The 20,768-nt window shown below is 52.1% G+C and overlaps 2 protein-coding genes across 2 annotated transcripts; both read left to right on the top strand.

Moving 5' to 3' along the window:
• The first annotated feature begins 9,898 nt into the window (after positions 1 to 9,898).
• SMAC4_05105 (uncharacterized protein) lies at positions 9,899 to 15,015 on the top strand. The gene is made up of 2 exons (XM_003346798.2): positions 9,899 to 12,907; positions 12,975 to 15,015. The coding sequence occupies exons 1-2, from the start codon at positions 12,824 to 12,826 to the stop codon at positions 14,514 to 14,516; spliced, it is 1,626 nt and encodes a 541-aa protein (XP_003346846.1). The 5' UTR covers positions 9,899 to 12,823; the 3' UTR covers positions 14,517 to 15,015.
• Positions 15,016 to 19,664: 4,649 nt separating this feature from the next.
• SMAC4_05106 (uncharacterized protein) lies at positions 19,665 to 20,646 on the top strand (the record flags this gene model as incomplete). Its single annotated transcript, XM_003346799.2, has 1 exon — positions 19,665 to 20,646. The coding sequence occupies one exon, from the start codon at positions 19,665 to 19,667 to the stop codon at positions 20,421 to 20,423; it is 759 nt and encodes a 252-aa protein (XP_003346847.2). The 3' UTR covers positions 20,424 to 20,646.
• Between the last annotated feature and the right edge of the window lie 122 nt (positions 20,647 to 20,768).

The following is a 20,768-nucleotide window of genomic DNA, read 5'->3' on the forward strand; positions in this document are numbered from 1 at the left end:
TTATAACTGGGATAGAACAATAGAGTAACAGAGTAGTAGCCGAAAGGTACTGGTAGATTGTGATAGCTATTGCTTGCTGAAGGTCCGGTAACAAGAGGCCTGGGGAAGCCTTCTTTTATACCGGCCTTCCTGGACCCAATATACCGGACCCGTGGACCCGACCCTTCGGGTCCTACCTAATTGGTCATCTAGTCTAGCCTACATAGGATTCTCTGATTGGATCGTAACATACAAGCACCACCTCAGCACCATTCCAGTAAGGGCTTTGCCTGTGCCGGACGGCATCTGAGAGGATCCTGCAGGCGCTAGGGAGCACCCCATAAGCGCCGAGGGATGGTGGGTTTTGCTTGAAGTTTGGCTGTGTCTTTGTCTTGGAGCTGGAAACATCGCTTTGGTGACACTGCCTCATCCAAGCGAGGCCAGCATTGGGAGAGCCTTCAACTTGAGAGCCATGAAAGGTTCTGTCGCACGAGGATGTGTGTCTGTCAGAGACAACCAGCGGTATGTCGAGCTTCCCTTCCTTGCTGTTTTCCCCGAACACTCAGTTGCTTCCATGATGACCACACGGATCTTTTGTTGAGGGGGACGAGCGGGCGCTCGCGATCCCGACTGAAAGCCAAATTCGACTGGAGATTATCTGATTCAAAGCAACGTCTTCTTCCTTTTTCTCAAAATCAGGCTGTGGTTGGGAGAGGCTTTGCTAACACCCCAACTGAATGAACAGGGACAACAGACTCTGTGTTTGGACAACGCAATGCTTTTAGCAATTGGTAAGCCAGCTTTCCCTTATCCTTGTTTCCGATACCCGCTTGGTTCATGATGATCAAACTTGCACATCTGTGTGGATTTTTACTCTTTTCTTGAGGTCTCCTAAGGCCGATAAAAACAAAGACACTTCTGAGACCGAGCAACACTCTCAACACTTGTCAAGTTTCCACTTGTCTTTGGCTCGTTGCTAACGGTGTTCAACGCAGGCTCTTCCTTCTCCGGCCTTCTCTTGCAGTCTTTCTGACGATGGCGAACAACATCATTCCCCCCGGTAAGCCATTCACCCATTCCCCTGCCCGGTCGATGATGACAAAAACTTTCCTTTTCCTTACTTCGAGAGGGCAAAGCTTCCACAGTCGAGGATTGTCACGGCTCAATGAGATCAAACATGCGCACTACTGAGGCCGACACATCTTCTTCAAACAATTGTCTGCATTTTTTTGCTTGGTCTCTTTGCTGACATGGTCATTCACTGCAGTTTCCAGGTTCTCTTCTATCTCAAGCCCTTGGTGAAGTTCATGGTCAGCAACGTGGGTAAGCCAGACACTCTTCTTCCTCCCATCTCTCACTCCCCCCTGGCCAATGATGACGAAAATGTTGAGGTTGTATTGAGAGCGCAAAGCCTTCACGGTCTATACGGCTGTCACGGCTCCATGAAACCAATAACGCGTACTGATGCCATTGCATTCCACCTCGCCCACTGGGCGATTCGATTACAAGTGTTGGGCCGCGTTTACGCTATGGGCAACACATGATTTACACTGGCAATAGGCCTCGGTTTGCCCTCGGATCAATGGTTTTGGTGGACAGTTAGGGCATTGCTCTTAATTTTGTATGCTAGACTCACCGGTGCGGCACGTCTCATGCCCTACGGGAGGCGGAAGTAGACGTTAAAAATAACAACAACAATAACAACAACAACAAAAAAAGCCATTGCATTCCTACAGAACTTGCTGGGATCTCTCGTCTTTGGATGTCTTTGCTGACGTGCCTATCACAGGTTTTCGGTCTCTCCTCTCGAGCTCTTGCCGCGACTCCGCATGATTAGAAAGTTGGGTGAGTTGGACAGCCATTTTCTTTTCCCACTTCCTGCTTGGGGATGATGACCAAAAACTGCCTTATTCGTTGAGAGTGCAAAGCCTCCACGGTCCAAAAAGAAAACCGTCACGGCTCCATGAGATCAACAATACCAAATGGACTGAAACCACCAGCGAATCGTTCAACACTTGTCGGCATCTCTTGTGTTTGGATCTTTGCTGACGGTGCTGCATGCCATCACAAATTGCTTTGTGTTCAGCATCCACCGCAATCAGATCGGAAGCCTTTAGTAAGTTAGACACCCGTTTCCTTCTTCTACTTCCCACTTGGGGATGATAACCACATAATCTGCTTTCAAGAGCGCAAAGCCTTCACAGTCCATTAACTGTCACGGCTCAATGAGATCAACAACACCAAATGGCTTGAAACCACCAGAACTTCCTCAACACTTGTCGGTATTTCTTGTCTTTGGATCTTTGCTAACGGTGCTTTATACCATTACAAATTGTATTGTATTTAGCATCTACCGCAACCAGACTAAAAACTTTGAGTAAGTTAGATACTTGTTTTCTGCTCCTACTTCCTGCTTGGGGATGATGACTACATAATTTGCTTTCAAGAGCGCAAAGCCTTTACAGTCCATTAACTGTCACGGCTCAATGAGACCAAAACCACCAAATGGCCTGAAACCACCAGAACTTCCTCAACACTTGTCAGCATTTCTTGTCTCTGGCTCTTTGCTGACGTTTGCTCATCATAGGCCACTTTGACTTCAGCATCCATCGCTACTCATGTCGGCAACTTGGGTAAGCCAGACCCTCCTTCCTTCACTCCCCGGATGGCCAATGATGACGCAAAAAGGATACTGTTTTGAGAGTGCAAAGCCTTCACAGTCCAAAAAACTGTCACAGCTCCATGAAACCAAACACGAGCAAATGCACTGAGGCCATCAACAACCTTTCGCAGCACTTGACAGCTTTCCCCATGACTTGGGCTGTTTGCTAACGGGTTCAGAACACTGCAGCTTCTCTCACTTCCGCTTGGCCGTTTGGTCGCAGTTTAACCACTTGGTAAGCCTCCCACTTGTTCCTCACCTCCACCCCACCACCGCTTGCATATGATGATCAACCCAAAATACCCTTCATGTACATTTGCTGCATCTGAGAGTGCAACAACTTCAACTCCTTCATGACGCGAAAAAGCCAAACGCCTGAGGGCAAGCAACAAGATCCACACCCGTGTTCGATTCTCTCCGATTCTGATGGGAAGCTAACTGCCTTCGTCTTCCAGGCACTTGCCCCTCCTTTTCTACCAGCTAGGAAGAGTCGCACCGTGGTAAGGCAACACTTCCTCATCTCCACCCCACCACCCGCTTGCACATGATGATCAACCAAAATATTTCATCATTTGCATCATCTGAGAGTGCAACAACTTCGACTCCTCCATGACGCGAAGAAAACCAAACGGCCTGAGGGCAAGCAACAATTTCCGCACTTCCATTCCAGCCCGCGCTTGTGACAGATAGCTGACTGCCCTGTCTTTGATCTTCCAGACACTTGCCCGGTTGGCCCTCCTCGTCCTTCAACCAACAAAAGCGCGCGGCGCACCTTCGTAAGTCAACCCATCCCTCTCTCACTTCCACCAGACTACCACACCACCCAAGCTTGCCAATGATGAAACAGGACTAAGCCATTACTCGAGAACCAAAAACGTTCGCCTGCTCAATGACAGAGAAACAAGTCCCATACCAATTTCTGAGGCCAAGCAACTTTCCTTTTCTGCACCTGCAATCATTTTCGCATCAGTTGTCTCTGATCTTGGCTGACACCAGATACTTTGAGGCTTCCCGCCGACCCTTCTTCCAGCAGACACAGACTTCGACCGGGCAACCATGGATGGTAAGTCAAACGCCTCTCACTTTCACCACACCCCAAGCTTGCCAATGATGAAACAGACTTGCCATGTTCTTAGACCAAAAGCATTCGCCTGTCAAATGACAGACAAAAAAGTCCCATTCCATTTTTCTGAACCAGCTTCATTCACCTTCACGCGCTTGCGCTCCACTCTTCTCTCTCTGACACGAAGCTGACCACTTGACATTTAAATCTCAAACAGGCAACACTACCTTTCTGTAAACGTCGCGAAGCGCAGGATGACCCAGCGCGACACTCGTCAACACTCCTCGATCGCAAGGACTCCTTCACTGCTCCCCAACGCTTTTAGCGACGGAAGCGAGCGGCGATTCGGCGAAGCCAACAAACAGCGCTTAGCAACGCGTGAAAACGCAGTCGACGAGAAATAAAGGTACGCTGACTGCCATTCCCCGTTACCAACACCACCACAACAACTTCCACGATGAAGACATCTTCTTCAAGTGAAGACCGAACCCAAAAACATACTTAGTGGTATCCATGAGGAAAACAACTTAGTACTCATTCCAATCTGACTGGAAGCACCAAACGGCTCTCTGTAACGCGAACACTCGTCTTTGAGTGACTGTTGCTAACTTGCCGCACTTGCAGAAAGCGCCAGATGGGGCAGACGCGCCATGCAGCGCGAAGTGGTTTCCGGGTTTGGATCTTTCGCGTACTTGCACTTTTGTCAGCTCGCGAGCTTTGGACACCAGGCAACAAGCCCTTCGTTGAAAGGTACGTCGTTCGCATCTGCCACTTCCCATCGTTAGCACTGCTCCTTTCCATGATGACAATCGTTAAGAGATTACACTTATCAAAGAGAAGGTCTTTCTTCCAAGGCCGGCTCAATGAAGACCCAAGCCTATGAGCTTTTATCTGATTTTGGAGCATTCCTCTCGTCCGCTTGAAAGCACAAAGCCGTTTTCTCTAAGACAGTTGCTAATCATCTGTTGCTGGACGCAGGCAATCACCTAGCTTCTCTGCCATGAGGGCGCTCTTTGATCTCGTTTGCAAGTTAAGCCGCTTCTTCCCATGCCGCGTCCCTTCGCGTTAGCACTGCTCCTTTCCGTGATGATACCGGTCAAGACATCTACACTTACAAAGAGAAATTCGTCTTTGTGGCGACGGGCTCGACGAAGAAACTGATGCTTCTGACTTTGGAGCCCTCACCGCGCGTATATAATCTGGCATTTTCTCTGGAAAGCATTGCTAACCGTCAAGTTTGACAGCAGAAATACCTCGAGCCATCCCACGAAGGCAAGCACCAAGTTTGACAATAGCACCGCCTCGGAAACCTCTCATGGAGACTCAAAGACTTCGATCAAATCTGCAAGGTACCCGATGCTTTTCCTGCTTCTGGTCCCGTCAGCTCCCCTTCCATGATGATTCCCAGTCTTAGACAAACCTGTCATAGAGCGTTCACTTCGTGATTAGCTCAGTGATGACATAAAATTGCTTAAATTTGACGTTGGAGCACCCACCTCGTTCATGACTGCCACTTTCTCCTTGAGGAATCGGTGCTAACCATCTGCCGATCACCCTCCAGGTTTTCATGTGCCTCGCGGCGTCATACATCGTCATGCCCATCGACTTTGCCCCGACCGGTCTCGACTTCCCTCCAAATCGCGCTCAAAGACGGCTTCCCTACTCCCCTCCTCCGGGGCAATAGCGCCTGAGGGTCAGTTTGGAGTCGACCTACACAACTCTATATCTCCGCATCACATTTCAACATGTGGTGCGGTCACCCAGTCTGCGAGCTCAAGGCCCCGTTGTTTCTCTCCCCATCAACTGGGGTAGCGTGAAGCGGGCAGCGATCGCAGGCTGGGCCGGGGCTGGGCCGGGCTGGGCCGCTCACTGACCGAAGTCATCACACGGCTGAGCCAAAGGCGTTGAGCCCAACGTCACCAACGAATCTACCGGTAGGATCGGTCAGTCTTCGCCCTGCTTTCAAGACACCTCGACGGTCGCAGCAGGATCTGCGGTCTCAGGCGTGCTGTCGGCATCACGAGCATCATTCCGGGTCATCAACACCCCCGGACTACCTTCCTCCTCCTCGGCATTGAAGAAAGCCTCAAAAAAGCCCACTTCGCCGGAGCTGCGCGCGCGCCTGAACGTCGGCTGCATTTCCTCCAAGTGGCTCCTCAACAACTCCCATCTTTACCACCAGATTCTCCACGACTCGAAACGCCGCGTGTCCATTGCCCAATGCAGTCGAGATGCATGTGTATCGAGGTCGGCGAAGTTGAGTCCAACGTCACGCAACCACTCAGCTTTGCCGGTGATCGACTCCAAGGACAACCAGCATGAAGCTGGACGTGAAGACATTCATGGATGAGCATTGCTGCCAAGGTGGAGGAAGCACTCCAGGAGCAGTGGTTGTCGTTCGACGACGACTACGCAATCGACCAGGATGACGGAGAGCCAGAAGGCTGAGCGCCTGGACCGCCCTTCTACCCCGGCATGAAAATGTACCAGCAACAAGTAAATAACCCCCTTCCATTGCCGGGCTAGGAGGACCAGGCCGAGAACGACAAAGTCAGCAAGTTTCGAAAAGGTGACCTGCCGGAAATTCCCTCGAGAATCCCATGGGCTCGAGGATGCGTCGGCTTCGCGCTTCGGTGGCGGCTCCCATCGTTCCCGGCTTGGGTTCATCGTCGGTTTCGGCTGGCCCCCAGGACTGCCAGTGGGTTTTCGACCCGACGGTCTGAGTCGCGACTTCCCGATTTCCGCGAAATTCCCCAGTATGGGAAATTTTGAAAATCGACCCACGGACGAGGAAGTAAACAGAGCTCCGTAAGGGTGCCCAGCATCACCCACGGCATAACCAACAGCACTCATATGGGAACCATCGCACAATAGACAGTCGGACAGTCGGCTCGCTCTTGTTAATCTTCCACAGGGAGACGGAGTGCCAGAACCACCATGTCCAAACCCCAGAGAGGCGAGAGGTAGTCCAAGACGGACCTTCTTGTTGGGTCAAGCAAACTTGACTCTCCGAGCTTTGAAGGGCTTGGTGGTGCCACGGGTGGTGGACTTCTTATTCTTCTTCTTCATCTTTTGCTTCTTCTTGTCCTCGGCGGACAAGGCAGGTAGTGCTGGCAGAACAAACAGCCCGCCAAAGGGATCGGCAGCCATGGAGGCGCCGTTGTCATCAGCCTGGAAAGTCGAAGAAGCGCGTCAATTGCCGATGCGTGTCAAGGCGCGCGAGCTGGAGAAGATGCGGGCCAAACCCAAGGTACGGAAGCCTAAATCATTCAGTCATTGATAAGTTAGTATTTCCCCTGTCCATCAGTTATACATACCTGCCCCGTCAGCCCTGCCCAAGCATCACACACAAGCCCCTTACACATCCGTCCGGCACGCCTGGTCTTTCCGGTCTCCAGTCCGCGACCGGGAGGGCTAGAGATTGCAAACAAAACCCATACGCCGAAGAACAATGCATCGTGTCTCCAGTGATGCAGAGATCTGTGTCCAAAAACATCAACGATCAAGTTTCCTTCGTTGTATGGAATAAACAGTTCTTACTTATCCCCATTGCATCCCCCTATTCCACCTTCATCACTTGGTATCTCTCCTTGGCTGGTGAGTACCGAGAGTTCTGGGGGGTATACGTCTTACACATTTGTCCGGCAAGCCCAGTCCTCGCGGTCTAGAGTCCACGACCGGGAGGGCTGTAGGACCCTAGATCATAGCAACCATGCTGAAGAACAACGTGTCGTGTCTCCAGCGATGCAGAGATCTGTAAAACTTACGTCGGCGGTCAAGTTTCCTTCACCGAATGGAATCCCAGTTCTCACATTCCCCCATCCACTTCCCCGTTTTATCATTCCTCTCCTGGCTGTTGAGGGTCTCAGGAACAGACAGCACTTGCTTCAATGATGAAAATCCTTGATACACAAACAGTGAAACAACCACTCGCTTACAAGGCGAGGAGGGGGTTCATGAACACCATACTGAAAAGAATCTGACATGAAGCAAGTGCTTGGAATGCTGAGAATGACCGACGCATTGGTTTGGAAAAGCAGATGCTAACACTTGATTGCAACGCAATAGGAGACGACTGCCCAAAGCCAAACGAGAATGCCCTCGATGGACTCAACAGTCCCGACCGACCTTGGGTTCACCACTTCCTTTTCTTGAGAAAAGGGATATGTTAAGTAGTTGGAGCTGAGGATGGGGGATGGAAACCAGGGCAGGCTAGAGATACTGGAAGGGAGTGCCAGTGAAGAGTAGAACAACGCCAATATCATCATAACAGCAACAAGTATAAACGAGTAAACCGAACAAGGCATTGGTAGTTTCCCAGTGACAGTGTTTGAGGTCAGACGGTACAGTAAACCGACTTTCGTTCATACCCCAAAGGGTTCCCGACGACTGAACGGCCCTGGTGCATTTCATCATGAGCGCCCTTGTATATGACTAATTTTGAGTTCCTTCTGCGCAATGAAGGCAGATATTGTAAAAGTCTGGTAGGCAAGACACCGCCACTCGGCTGTGCCGCTTCCTCTCCTTTGGAAGAGCGCTGCTAACAGAGAATACTTCCAGTAGGCCTCTCGATCACCACTTCGGCCCTTGCTCCTGACTATTGTCTTCAGCCAACATCGTGTCTTGGTAAGCAGAGAGCTTCCAGCTAGAACACAGACTTGCTCAATGATGAATACCACTGCAAAGGACCTGGGAGCAGAACCGTTGTGATGACAGGCAAAGAAATAAACCAATCAAGATCTGAAAACAATACAAATTTGCGCGTCCTTGTAGATCGTCGTTTCCTCGGGGAGTACAGATGCTAACCATATAACCAGAGCACGCTTGAGGCACGACTCGACGCCTGTGCAGGCGGCTGGAAACACTTGCTCCAAGCTTGGAGCCTTACCAATGAGGCCGGTGGTACGTGAGTTGGACACGGGTGCGGCATTTCAGAGTATTGAGAATCGGGCTGGTTGAACAGGGCCGAAAGAAGCATTGGGAACTGAAGCATGAAAACCAGGGCTGGGTGGACAACGAAGGGGAACCTACCCATCAGGCCCGTGACATGCAAGATGGGAACGGCCGTGGACTTGTGGGATATGTGATCAGGAAGGGCTGGTTGGACAAGGAAAGCCGTAAGGTAGCTGATGGGGATGAAAACAAATGGGGGAAAAGTTGCTCAGAATATTTGAGATGGTCGTGAGCCTGATGATGGGTAAACATGTCAGTCAAAGCTCGGCTGCGGAAGGAAGATAGGCATCTCCCCCGTTCCAAGACTTATGTGTGTGCCTGTCGTGGTGTTCGTGAGAAGGGAACCTGAATAACAGATAATGGTGAAGAGAGAATACAGCTGTGCTAACTCTGAGAAGTGATGGACATGGAGATGGCAGCATGGCTTGAGTGTTTGATGATGCTTGGATTCTGTACTTCGCCGTCGGTGAGATATCGTCGTTGACGAGTTCCGTATCGACAACTGGGTTATCGATGTGAAGTAACAGGAAAGATCGCCGAGGCAATAGAGGCATCAGTATTATATGGAGGATATGGAGTATCCAACTGGTCATAGATGGTGTTTTGATGCTTTGGCGTTTCAATTTCGTTGAACTTGATCGAACGAGGTTGAATCACGAAAATCATGTCATTGAATTTGGAAATTCCAACGCAGTGCAGTGAGTGGCCGATTGAGCCTCGGTTGGGCACGAGAGGACGTGCAACTGGGGATGTACTTTCGCTAACCTTCTATCTCATCTCAATCCTTAGACCACCGAAATCTGTTAGTGCAGAAACCTTGTCCTAACATCCTGTTGTGCCATGCGGGTCCGTGCACCAACCAGCATCTCCTGTGCCTGCCCGATTGATGCGTGCCGCGCCCCTTTCCTGTCCCGGTCTTGTCATTTCTCCCACTCTCGTCGGTCGGTCGCACTCGCCGGCCGTCCTCCGTTGACATCCACCAGAGTGAGCGGTAAGTTCCATTCTTAGAAGCACAGATCACACCCTCACATCGCGACTGCACAACCACCACGAAAGGAGGCAGTGCTGAGAGACAACATTGGAAGGAGTGAAGATCGCGCCAATCATTCTCCTGTAGATCCACGGATTGGGTGGTGTGGAATTTGGGGGCAACCAAAAGCGACATGTTCTGCGAAGAGCCACCACGGAATTTTTTTAGCGAGCAATATGAGAGGCCAATGAATTCGACACATTCGCAAAAGACCGCGAAAAAAAGTTGAACACAAAGTTAAAGCATGAAACTTGACCCGCTGTTTCGGGTGCTGGCATCCGGACGTCATTTTGGTTTGGAAGCAAAACACACCGAACACTGCACGCATGTTGACAAAGCGACTGGGCGACAACAAGCCAAGCTCTCCAGTCCGTCTTGGTGCTTCAACGGTCGAACAGCGAACTGTGTGGACATTCGACACAAGTTTCAAACGGGTGGCACTGCCTGCGCTTGCACAAAAAAAGTTGGGATTTTGAGAAGTTTGAGATTTGAGCGATCAAGATATCGGGGGCGGGCGCTTGTGTTGGTGTAACGACTGGCGGCGGGCAGTTCGTCGTGTCGCTTGAAGCTCAATCTCAAGGTGCATGCACCACTCCGGGGGAGATGATCTTCCCTTGAGTTTGGGGGCATCTACCCTCGACTTTTGCGGTTGCTCTCAGGAGGTCGTCTCGTCCATGTCAGCGTAGCATTCAGGTCATCATCCATCGTCAACGTCAAAAATAGGAGACAAGCCAAATCAGTATCCACAGATTGAAGAACGGTTTGATATCAAACAGCACATGCACCGTCAACGAAGTTGACGTCGTCGTGCATCACCATGCTCAACTTTAGCTTCCAGAACCAAAGACGAACATCGAATTGAATTCGAGTGTGTGGGAACAAAAAGTCGGCCAAACGGTGTTGCGCCAAGCTGCCAAGGTTTCCAGGAGAGCAGCCGCCCACGCCCCCAAGTGCCTGCCAATGCATTACCCCTGATGCGCCAAGCCGGCTCCACTGCGACCAAGCTTCACACCAAGCAAAGCGGGACCCGCTCCAAACCCGCAAAGGCCGCTGGCCCCGAAAGGTCTCGTCGATCAACCAAGCTTTTCTCAGCCAAATCCAAGCTTTGCTTGTGTCGACGACAAGACGGGAGGGTTCGACGACAAGACGGGAGGGAGAAGGCTTGTCGATCTCGCAAATTTGGATCCTGAATGACAAGAGATCTCTTGGGTCTTGGAAAGGCTTCGGTTGACGACAAACGAGGCGTTTTTTCTGGGCGATGGCTGCATGCTTCTTCTCATCGGCTCTCGTGGGAAATACGAACAGAGAGAGCATGACTGATGACACTCAGTAAGGGAGGAAACGGAATAGCCGGGATTTTGACCGTCGGGGAAATTGGTTGGTTGCCAATTGATCAATTCTCCCCGGGGGGTGAGTGTCAGTGAGCAGAGGACACCGCGAAGTGCGATTGAACGTACCAGAAATGGGGTCGCGACGGACTCCGCCTGCCTCCTGCCTACTACTGTACCCTGCGAGTGTTGGGCGTCGGCGTCTGTGCCGCTGATGTGAGCGCCAAACGAAAAAACAGACAGGTTTGCGCTTTGAATGAAAACGAGCGAAGCATTGACGGTCTGACGGTGAAAGTGATGAACGACAATCGCCAACAAGGGGAAACATGTTCATCCATCATCGTTCATTCATCCCATATCCTCCTCCTCCTCCCGGGCCCCTATCCCGATCAAACTGAACTGCTTGAAATGGCAGGCCGGCGAATCGGTGGCGCCGGACATTCCGTCCTGTTCTGGACGACCGTATCACGTGTCATCGGTACCATCGAGGTCGCTAGACTGAACTTCTCCTTCAAGGGTTCAATCTGTTGTTTTTTTCGCGAAGGTGAACCGATCGATGTCAGCCAATAATTGAACCCCTGGAATGCTCGCTCGCTCGGTTGTGTCCACAAGTTGATGCTTGTCTGCCCCAGGCTCGGCAGACATTCCAGAGGAAAGGGTCCTGTTTCTCCGGAGGCGAGTCCACACATTGGCAACAGGCGAAATGAAGATGGCACACTGACACTGCAACGATGCGATGGCGGTCAACGGCCCTTTTTAAATCTTGTTCAACATGGTGATGCACACGGGATCTACATCAATGAATGGGTGTTTGCATTAACATGAATTTCTGATGGAATGTACCCCGGCAGTTGTCCCGTACTCCCGCTCAAGCAAGCCGTGTGTGGCTGCTCCCGTATGGATGGGAATAACAATTCAATTGTGTTTCCTGTGCAGTGCTTCCAGAGATCGACCGGACAGCGACAACTGAAGCAAGCGTCTCTCAAACAGAATCCCTCCCCCAAATGTCTGATCATCCCTGCGTTTACGAAATTCCCACATACGACGAAACCCACTTCACCAAGGTGAACCCACTCATCGGTTTCGAGTTCATCTTTCATGGTGCCTGTGTGGCGTTGAGGGACATCTTTGAAGGCGTAATTACGGCACTGGAAACCTCCCAGAAATGGTTGGCCTGAGGTCTGCGACACAGAGATTTGCCAGTGTGATGGACGAATCATCGATTGACCGAGCAAGCCATTTCGAGATTCTGTGGTCGACTGGTCGTTGCCCTCAAATTGCTTGGCCCCTTCCACTGCATCGTCTGCTGCAGCGTTCCTGAACGAACTGGGGCCTCGATGTGCCCGTTGTTGGGGTCCATGACCCACTCCCCACCACACCGGCCAACCATGGACCCACCACGATGCGCACACTGACACACAGACCAGGCTCCATTTCCACGCTTTCAATCTCCGTCGCCTTCTTCTTTCCTCCTTTTCCGTCGCATGTCCCCCCGAAGTCCTGAGCTGTTTCCATTTTCCATTTTCTCCATTTTCACTCCACTCACTCTCTCTCTCACTCCTGCCCATCCACCACTAATCATCCATAGAGGGGGCTGAACACATCACAGAGGTCTCTCGCTACTGCCTCTTTTATTGCATCTCTTCCCACATTCTTTGAACAACATTTTACACGATACATTCGGCCGACAGCTGGAGGATAATTCCCGACATACTCACGCCGCATCTTCACCCACTTTCTGTACCGAATAGACTACAACGAACACGGCCTTAATCAACAAACAAATTCGACACAATCACACAGCCAAAATGGTCACCTCTAAAGCGGCCCTCATTGCGGGCCTGACCCTTGCCAGTCAGGCTTCCGCTGCTCTTCAACCCATCGTCATGAAGGTAGGCATACATACCGTGGCACCCCAGATCACGATGCGCCCAATGCTAACCGCGTTTGAATCCACAGGGCACCAAGTTCTTCTACGAGAACGGCACCCAGTTCTACATCAAGGGCATTGCCTATCAGCAAGATACTACTGGCGCTGGCGGCGAGACAACCACCGGTAAATTCCGCGATCCCCTCGCCGACGAAGAGGCCTGCAAGCGTGATGTTCCCATCATGAAGGCCGCTGGCACCAACGCCATCCGTACCTACGCCATCGACCCTGAGGCCGACCACACCGCCTGCATGAAGCTCCTCGACGACGCCGGCATCTACGTTATCAGCGATTTGTCCGAGCCCTCCAAGTCCATCAACCGCGACGACCCCAGGTGGGATGTCACCCTCTTCAAGCGCTATACCGATGTCATCGATGAGATGACCAAGTACACCAACGTCATCGGTTTCTTCGCCGGTAACGAGGTCTCCAACAACGCCAGCAACACCGATGCTTCCGCTTACGTCAAGGCTGCTGTCCGTGACACCAAGAACTACATCAAGGAGAACGTCAAGCGCTGGGTTGGTGTTGGCTATGCCGCCAACGACGACCCCAAGATTCGTGCCGAGATCGCCCACTACTTCAACTGCGGTAACCAGGATGAGGCCATCGACTACTGGGGTTACAACATCTACGAGTGGTGCGGCGAGAACACCATCAAGGGATCTGGATACCAGGAGCAGATCGACTTCTTCAAGAACTACTCCGTCCCCGTCTTCTTCGCCGAGTACGGTTGCAACAATCCCGGCGGTGCTGAAGCCCGTATCTTCCAGGAGACCACCGCTCTTTACTCTGACGCGATGACCGACGTCTTCTCTGGTGGTATCGTCTACATGTACTTCCAGGAGGAAAACGACTATGGTCTCGTCAACGTGTCCGGCAAGACCGCCAAGACGCTCAAGAACTACGACAAGCTCAAGACCGCCGTCCTCGGTGCCAAGCCCAAGACCGTTGACATTGACGAGTACCAGCCCTCCAACAAGGCCGCCGAGTGCCCCGACGTCACCTCTAACTGGAAGGTTACTGGCGATGCTCTTCCCCCTACTCCTGATGAGAACCTCTGCGAGTGCATGTACAACTCCCTCACCTGCGTTCCCACCAAGGGCCTCGACACCGAGGACTACGGTGAGCTCTTTGGCACCGTCTGCGGCAACGACGCCGCTGCTTGCGCCGGCATCCTCGGCGACCCCGCTACCGGTGTCTACGGTGCCTACGCCATGTGCAACTCCCTCCAGCAGCTTGGCTACGTCATGGACCAGTACTACAAGAACCAGAAGTACGCTTCCCACGCCTGCGACTTTGATGGTAAGGCCTCTACCAACGGTGGCGCCAAGGCCGATCCCACCTGCTCCGCCGCTCTCAAGAGCGCTGAGGCCGCTAACGCGGTCGCTGCTACCGCCACTGCTGGCTCCGGCAACGGTGGTACCGATGGTGGTGCTGCCTCCTCTGAGACTAGCGAGTCGTTCGCTTCCCCTGTTGCCATGAAGAGCTTCTTCACCGTTGCCGATATGGCTGTTGGTCTGTACGTTGTCGTCGCCATGGGTGTCGGTGCCGGCATGGTCATGCTCTAAGCGAGTCAGCAAGCGAAGGGGAGTCCGTTGGTTGTTGTATACCCAAGAGATAAGGATGGAATGTATATGGGTGGAAGTCTTTAGTGTTGGTTAGGTTTTTCGTGTGTAATAAATTGATGTCTTATGGTACACCCTCCGTCCTGAAGCACAAGCCATTTGCATATGTACTGGGAAGTTTTAATGAGTTTTGGTTTGTCTCTTTCTACGGCGTACCCTTTTTATCACTTTCTGATTGGGAAATGGACGGATTCATGGATACCTGGGGAAACAACGTTTAGATATCTTTTGCTTCAGTTTGTTTAACAAAAGGAGGGTTGTTTGTTTTGTCTCGGCGCAGTAGTCGTGTTGGCTTGACAGGCTGGCTGTTTGTCATTGATCTTTTTAGGATATATTTTTCATATCGGACAACGACAGTTGTCGTACACTTTTGGATACACTGTATGGTCTCATGGTTCCATAATGCTATTACCAAAACTTGCAGTTGCGTAATGCTTGTGCCAGAGAAACATCGTGCTTGGTGTCGTTTCTCCATCATCAACAAGTTGCCGGTAGCCTACCGCATCCAACGCCCGTCGAGCCATCCACTCTCGAGTCCAGCCAGGGAGAATGGTGAGGCCATCACCATGTCTTCGCATGACCATCGTTCCAGCCGGAGAAAGCAGACGAATTCGTGCGCCCATGCATGAACATGGCCACCTGCCTCTCTGCACCGGTGCACACCACCGGGCAGTCGGGATGCCTTCCGGGTCCCGCCGGCTCTACCCTGGGGTTCTCGAACCCAACTCATGGCCTTTGCTCACAGGCTTCTCCCCAGAATTCTTCGCGATCAAACCCTCGGTCTTCCTCTTCGCCGGCAACCTCTTCGGTTCTCCGTTTACCTCAGCCATCATAATATGCGAACACGACGATACCTGAGATGCTCAAAAGCTCAACACTCCAGGCTACCAGCGTCGGCTACGTACCTAGGTTGTCAGTTGTCACTTGTCAGACTGAGCCCTGAGAAGAAGAACGCTGGTACCTTACTGACACTGCCCTTGGTCAGGGCGTACTTGTTCCATCTTGGAGGTTTGGAGCAAGCTGCTGGCGGTCTAGGGACAACATCCAACGTGGGCTTGTCAGTGTCAAGGCATCCAATCCAGACGGGACTCCAAATAAAGAAATTCCTGAAACTAGCTTTACGACCACGTGCCCACGTCTTCGTTCCCTGGGTATCGACCGTGCTCCCGGCCACGCGGGGGTCATTGTGATGCGTGCATTCATATACTAGCCACCTCTCGGCCCAGCACAGCACCGGGCAGCGGGGCTCAGGTCTCAGGGACTTCCTGCCGGTTTCACTAGTTCTACGACCAAGTCCGGGCTGGGTGTTCCGTGCTCGTCGGTTTGTTTGCGGACTTACACCTCGTTCAAGTTTGGATACCATTCTCGCAGCCTTCATTCTTCAATACCGGAGGACGGAGGTCGTTCCTGCCATCTCGGGATTGGAGGAACCGAGTATTGGGACTGGACTTTTGTCGCCTTTCAAAGTTGGAACTGGGGTTACGAGCTGGCATCTCCAAGGAACGCCGATGTTGAGTGAGAACTTGAGAACTTGGTCCGCCTTGGACTTCGTTGGCTACATGGCGCGGCTACATCTCCAAGATTCCGGTCTCGAGACCACGCCTGGTAGATACCTAGCCTTGCGCGTCCCCTAAGCCCTGGTTGTACAAGGGTAGGTGAAGGTACCTAAGGGGAAGCTCATCGCTTTGAAGGCGTCGGCCTGTCGAGTGGGGGAAGCAGAGGAAGCGGAGCGGGAGAGGTTGAGAGTTGTAAGACCGATCCTGCCCCCCTGGCCTGGCCTACGCTACAAAGTGGCAGATGACAGATAGACCTTCCGCTTTGAAGTGAGGTGAAGTGAGGTGATCTGGATTCTGGGGTTCCTGCGGTCCTCACAAGCTCGCTTTAACGCTGACGTTTCCACCCGTTCTAGGACATGAGCCCGGAGCTGGAGGACCTGTGTAACTTTGTCTCGCTCTAAGCTCCATGCAACCCGTCTGGCATCGCGCGGTCCTGCTTCCGAGTTTTGACATTGCTGCCGCCATCCCGTGGTCTGGGATTCTGGGAGTGAGAACCCCAGTTGAAAGGACAAGATAACTCATGGGCTTCCTTTCTTTCCTTCCAAAGTTCCGGTTCTTGTCGGTCTGTGACTGTCTTTGCTTTCCTTTCTCGTCTGTTATTGGGGGTTGAGGTGGTTGAAGCCACCACGCTGTCTGGGATCTGGGTATTGTGACGGCCTACCTGGTGGCCTGCACATGGTGGACTGGTGGGTAGGGCCTCTTTATACTCGTGCTCACCTAACTTGACACTTGTCTATGATCCGAAGGGTGAGCAGGAGCTCGAAATATTATCCGCTCTGCTCTTCTCGTGAGTCTGAGAGCAGGTAGCAGATGCAGACGGCAGATGGCAGATGATCCTTTTGACAACGTCTGCTCCTCGTTGTGGGTGGATTAAAACTGGCATCTGATGGGTAGAATTCCCCCGGCGCTCCATTGGCACCACCCCACGGCCGTCAAGACTCGACAAGCCCTAGCATTAGCCCAGGATCATGAGCTTTGCGGCTCGCGTTTCACATCAGACATACTTGAGCAGCCCGACGGTCTTCCTTTCCGTCAATATCCCAAGCAAGCCCCACGTGTCTCGCCCTCTTGCCTTGTCTTCACAACTCGGCCCCCATGGAGAGAGCCGTGTGTCCCTGGCCTGCGATATTCCGATGCTCGGACAATGGTCTTTCTTCTTCCAATTGCGTTGAACCTCCTCTCTTCCCGTTGTATTTTGTAGTCCTTGAAGTGGAAATAGTGGAGTTGTTGTGGAAGTCTTGAAGCTTAGTGTCAAGAGAAGAGGAACATGGCGATAATGAGTGCCCGAGTTGGATGGCTTGGCGTTGACTTACACGGCAGCCGGGCAGACAGGGGTTGTCCAGTGGTCGGTCGCCCCTCAGCACCGCCTTTGGCTTGCACATCCACCATGATCTCTTCTCTTCTTTTTGTTCGAACCTACAATAGATTTTATCCCATTTCACTCTCTTTTCCGGTCTCTCTTTTTCCTCCTTTTACTTGAGCGATCGGATGTTGCGGCCGGCCGACTCGCCACAGGAGGTTATGGCGATGACGGTCCGCCAAGCCGTCGAGTCCTGGCACTTGGCGCCAACAACCCCGGCCGCTTGACGGCGCGAGCAGCGGTTCGGTTCGGTTTGCTCAAAATCGTCACTTACCCTGCACTTCCGCATTTCCTCGTCTCCAACAGCGCCAAGTGACCAAGCTGGCGAAGCTGACCAACCGACCGACCAACATCGCGGAATCTGACCAACATCCAACCCGATTCATCTTTTCGCTGCACACAACATTTTACAGCAGCAAGATATTTCTCTTTTTTTTTCTTTTTCACCAGCCATTCTCCACTTCAAAAGCAGTCAATCGACAAAAAGATCATGCCGCTCTGGGGCAGCGCATCGGTCTGGTCGGTCTGGTGGCTCCACGGTTCCACATTCGACGTCAGGGTCATGATCCATCCCGCTGCCGCCGAGTCCCGTGGAGTTGGAGAAGGTTACATCGCGACTTTCTTGACTCTCGTGAACGACAACACCCAACGATCGATGCGTGCATATACGAGGAGTAATCCACTTTATGGCAATATGGGTGCCTGGAGGGTACCTCTAGCCCTTCATCGCTTCGACGAATGTCGGCAGCTGCGGTCACGATGTTGAACTGGAATTTGAAGGCAGCCGTTTTCTGCGCGCATAGTGGTACAGAACGATTGAAGTGCATCAAGCAAAAGATCAGCTGTAACGTGTCACTTGCCACGTGAGAACCAGAGAGACACAAGAGAACTGACATAAGATGCAGGGTCCTATGCGAATCTTACCCGAGCTGAGAACGATGAAGACCGGTCCGAACGGGTGAACCAGAGTTCCTGCTGGTTCTGACCGCGCTTCACAGCTGGAGTCTTACCGAGCCATGAATCAAGTCGGACGATTTGCCTCCTTGGCTTATACCCGTATGTAACCGGATGAGATCTACATCTGGTATCAAGCCAGCCACGTCTTGGCCGGGAAGAATGTGGCCGATGCTTCAACCATCATCCTCCAATGCCTCATTCCCTCCTACCTCGTTTGACAGAAAGGAGCCAGCTTGAAGCAGATACATCATCACCTTTGTGACCGGCATTTTGGGGGCAGAAAAGACCAGGAACCGATCACGAGAAGTCGATATTCCGATGCTGCACACCGAACCGTTGAAGCCTTCAAAGTCCTGCTGCAATGCAACCCCGCCATACGATCCAGCACTTTAACACCACCATCACGGCACCCCTACATGCCCAGGATGCCCTACAGGCAGCCATCAACAGCAGCCATGGTAGCAAAACCTCCATCTCTCAGTGGCCTGCCGTTTACGATGCCACCCACCACCATGTTCCCCGCATTTTCGAGCCCTTTCGAATACGATGTTGGTGGATATTAGTGGATGTTGTCAGCAGATGGAGGCGCAGAGATCGCTGGCTGCGGAAGCGACGGGAACGGTGAGCTGCGGCTCCATGGCTTGGCTTTGCTTGGCGATGAGATCATATGCGGTGACAACGACCGACCACCACGGTGCGCTCTCAGTTTGATATTGGAACTATTGAATTGTTCGTATTGCTGATTTTCTCCAGATGAAGGTGGTATTTGGTGGGGGGAATGGTAAGCAACATCCGTATATGGGCTTTTGGGTCTTCTGATCTTGCAAAGATTGGGGGCTACAACTAGGACCTCAGGCGTGCTGTTCACCAAGACGTCCAAGACTTCGACAACATTCGATAACATGCCCGACCTGGATGGAGTTCATGGATAAGTGGACCTTTGAGTTGTAAAACCCTGGGCCGAACCGCACTTCCGCGCTGCCGAGAACCGAACTAATGCTTTTGCGAGTAAAAGATCTTCAGTCTACAAGACCTTGGGGTCCTTGGCTGCGGAGGTATAACACGAGAGAAACAAAGTTCGCCAACCTTAAAGCCACTCAACTGTGTAACACGTCGGTCAATAGCGGGTCTTCTCTCGTGTTGGGACTTGGTATCTCACCTCACCGTCCACTCCTACTCCCCCTCCAGCCCCCACCATGTGACATCTCAACGAGATGGATGCTATTTCGAGGCAAGTTTGGATGGGATGTAACCATCTTCCCGTGTTCGATCTCGTTCTGTGGGAACGTTCTTGTTAACCCACTCGATGACATCGGTTCAGGACTGGGGGGCTTCGGTGTATATAAGGTCCAACCTCCTCGGCTTTCATTCAGTCTCTTCTTCTTACCATCAACCCAAACAAGTCTCAATCTCAAAAGACTCACACTCAAAACCACTTCTCATCTTCACCAACAACCAAACTCAACCCAAACCAACCCCAACCAACCACAAATGCAGCTCACCACCCTCCTCGCCCTCGCCACCGCGGCCGTCTCTCCCGCCCTGGCAGCCACTGTCCCCAGCACCGTCGGCGCCGCCATCGTCAACAACAAGTGCGGTTTCCCCGTCACTCTCTGGTCCGTCGGGTCCACCGTCTCGGCGCCCGTTGCCCTCAAGGCCAGCAGCGGTTCCTACAGCGAGAAATTCGTTAAGGACCCCGTCACAGGCGGCAAGGCTTTGAAGATCACCACCACCTCCGACGGCCTGTACACGGGCGCTCCCGAGCTCATCTTCGCGTACTCGCTTGATGGCGATAACATCTGGTATGATCTGTCCAGCGTCTTTGGAGACGCGCTCAAGGGCCATAAGGTCCGTGTTGAGGGCAAGGGTACCGGAAGCTGTGGAGCTATTGAGTGGGCTCAGGGAACGCAGCCGGCTGGAAGCCAGACGAAGGTGTGTGGAAGTAAGGGGGATGTTGTTTTGACTCTTTGCGCTTAAGTCAACCTCCAAGAGACAATAGAGGGGAGGCAACGGAGGGAACTATGAGTTATGGAGGATCTAATACGGCTGTACATACCTTATGGTGGAAAAGCGCTGGAGAGGAGGAGAGTTCCGGACAAGACATGATACGACTGATGGCATGAAGACATGGAATGATGGACGAAAATACGGCTCTGGAAACTTACTCTCGATAACGACTAGCACATAATGACCACATCTTTCACAAACTCAATCTTCAAATCTTCTTCCTCCCTTTACTAGAGTATGCCTCAACCTCTGCAATTTGCCTTTTTAATCCCCAAGTGTCCATCCCACCCCCGTCATGCCCTCGGTCCCCATTCC

Source organism: Sordaria macrospora, chromosome 2, assembly GCF_033870435.1.
Source record: "Sordaria macrospora chromosome 2, complete sequence".
Classification (NCBI taxonomy): domain Eukaryota; kingdom Fungi; phylum Ascomycota; class Sordariomycetes; order Sordariales; family Sordariaceae; genus Sordaria; species Sordaria macrospora.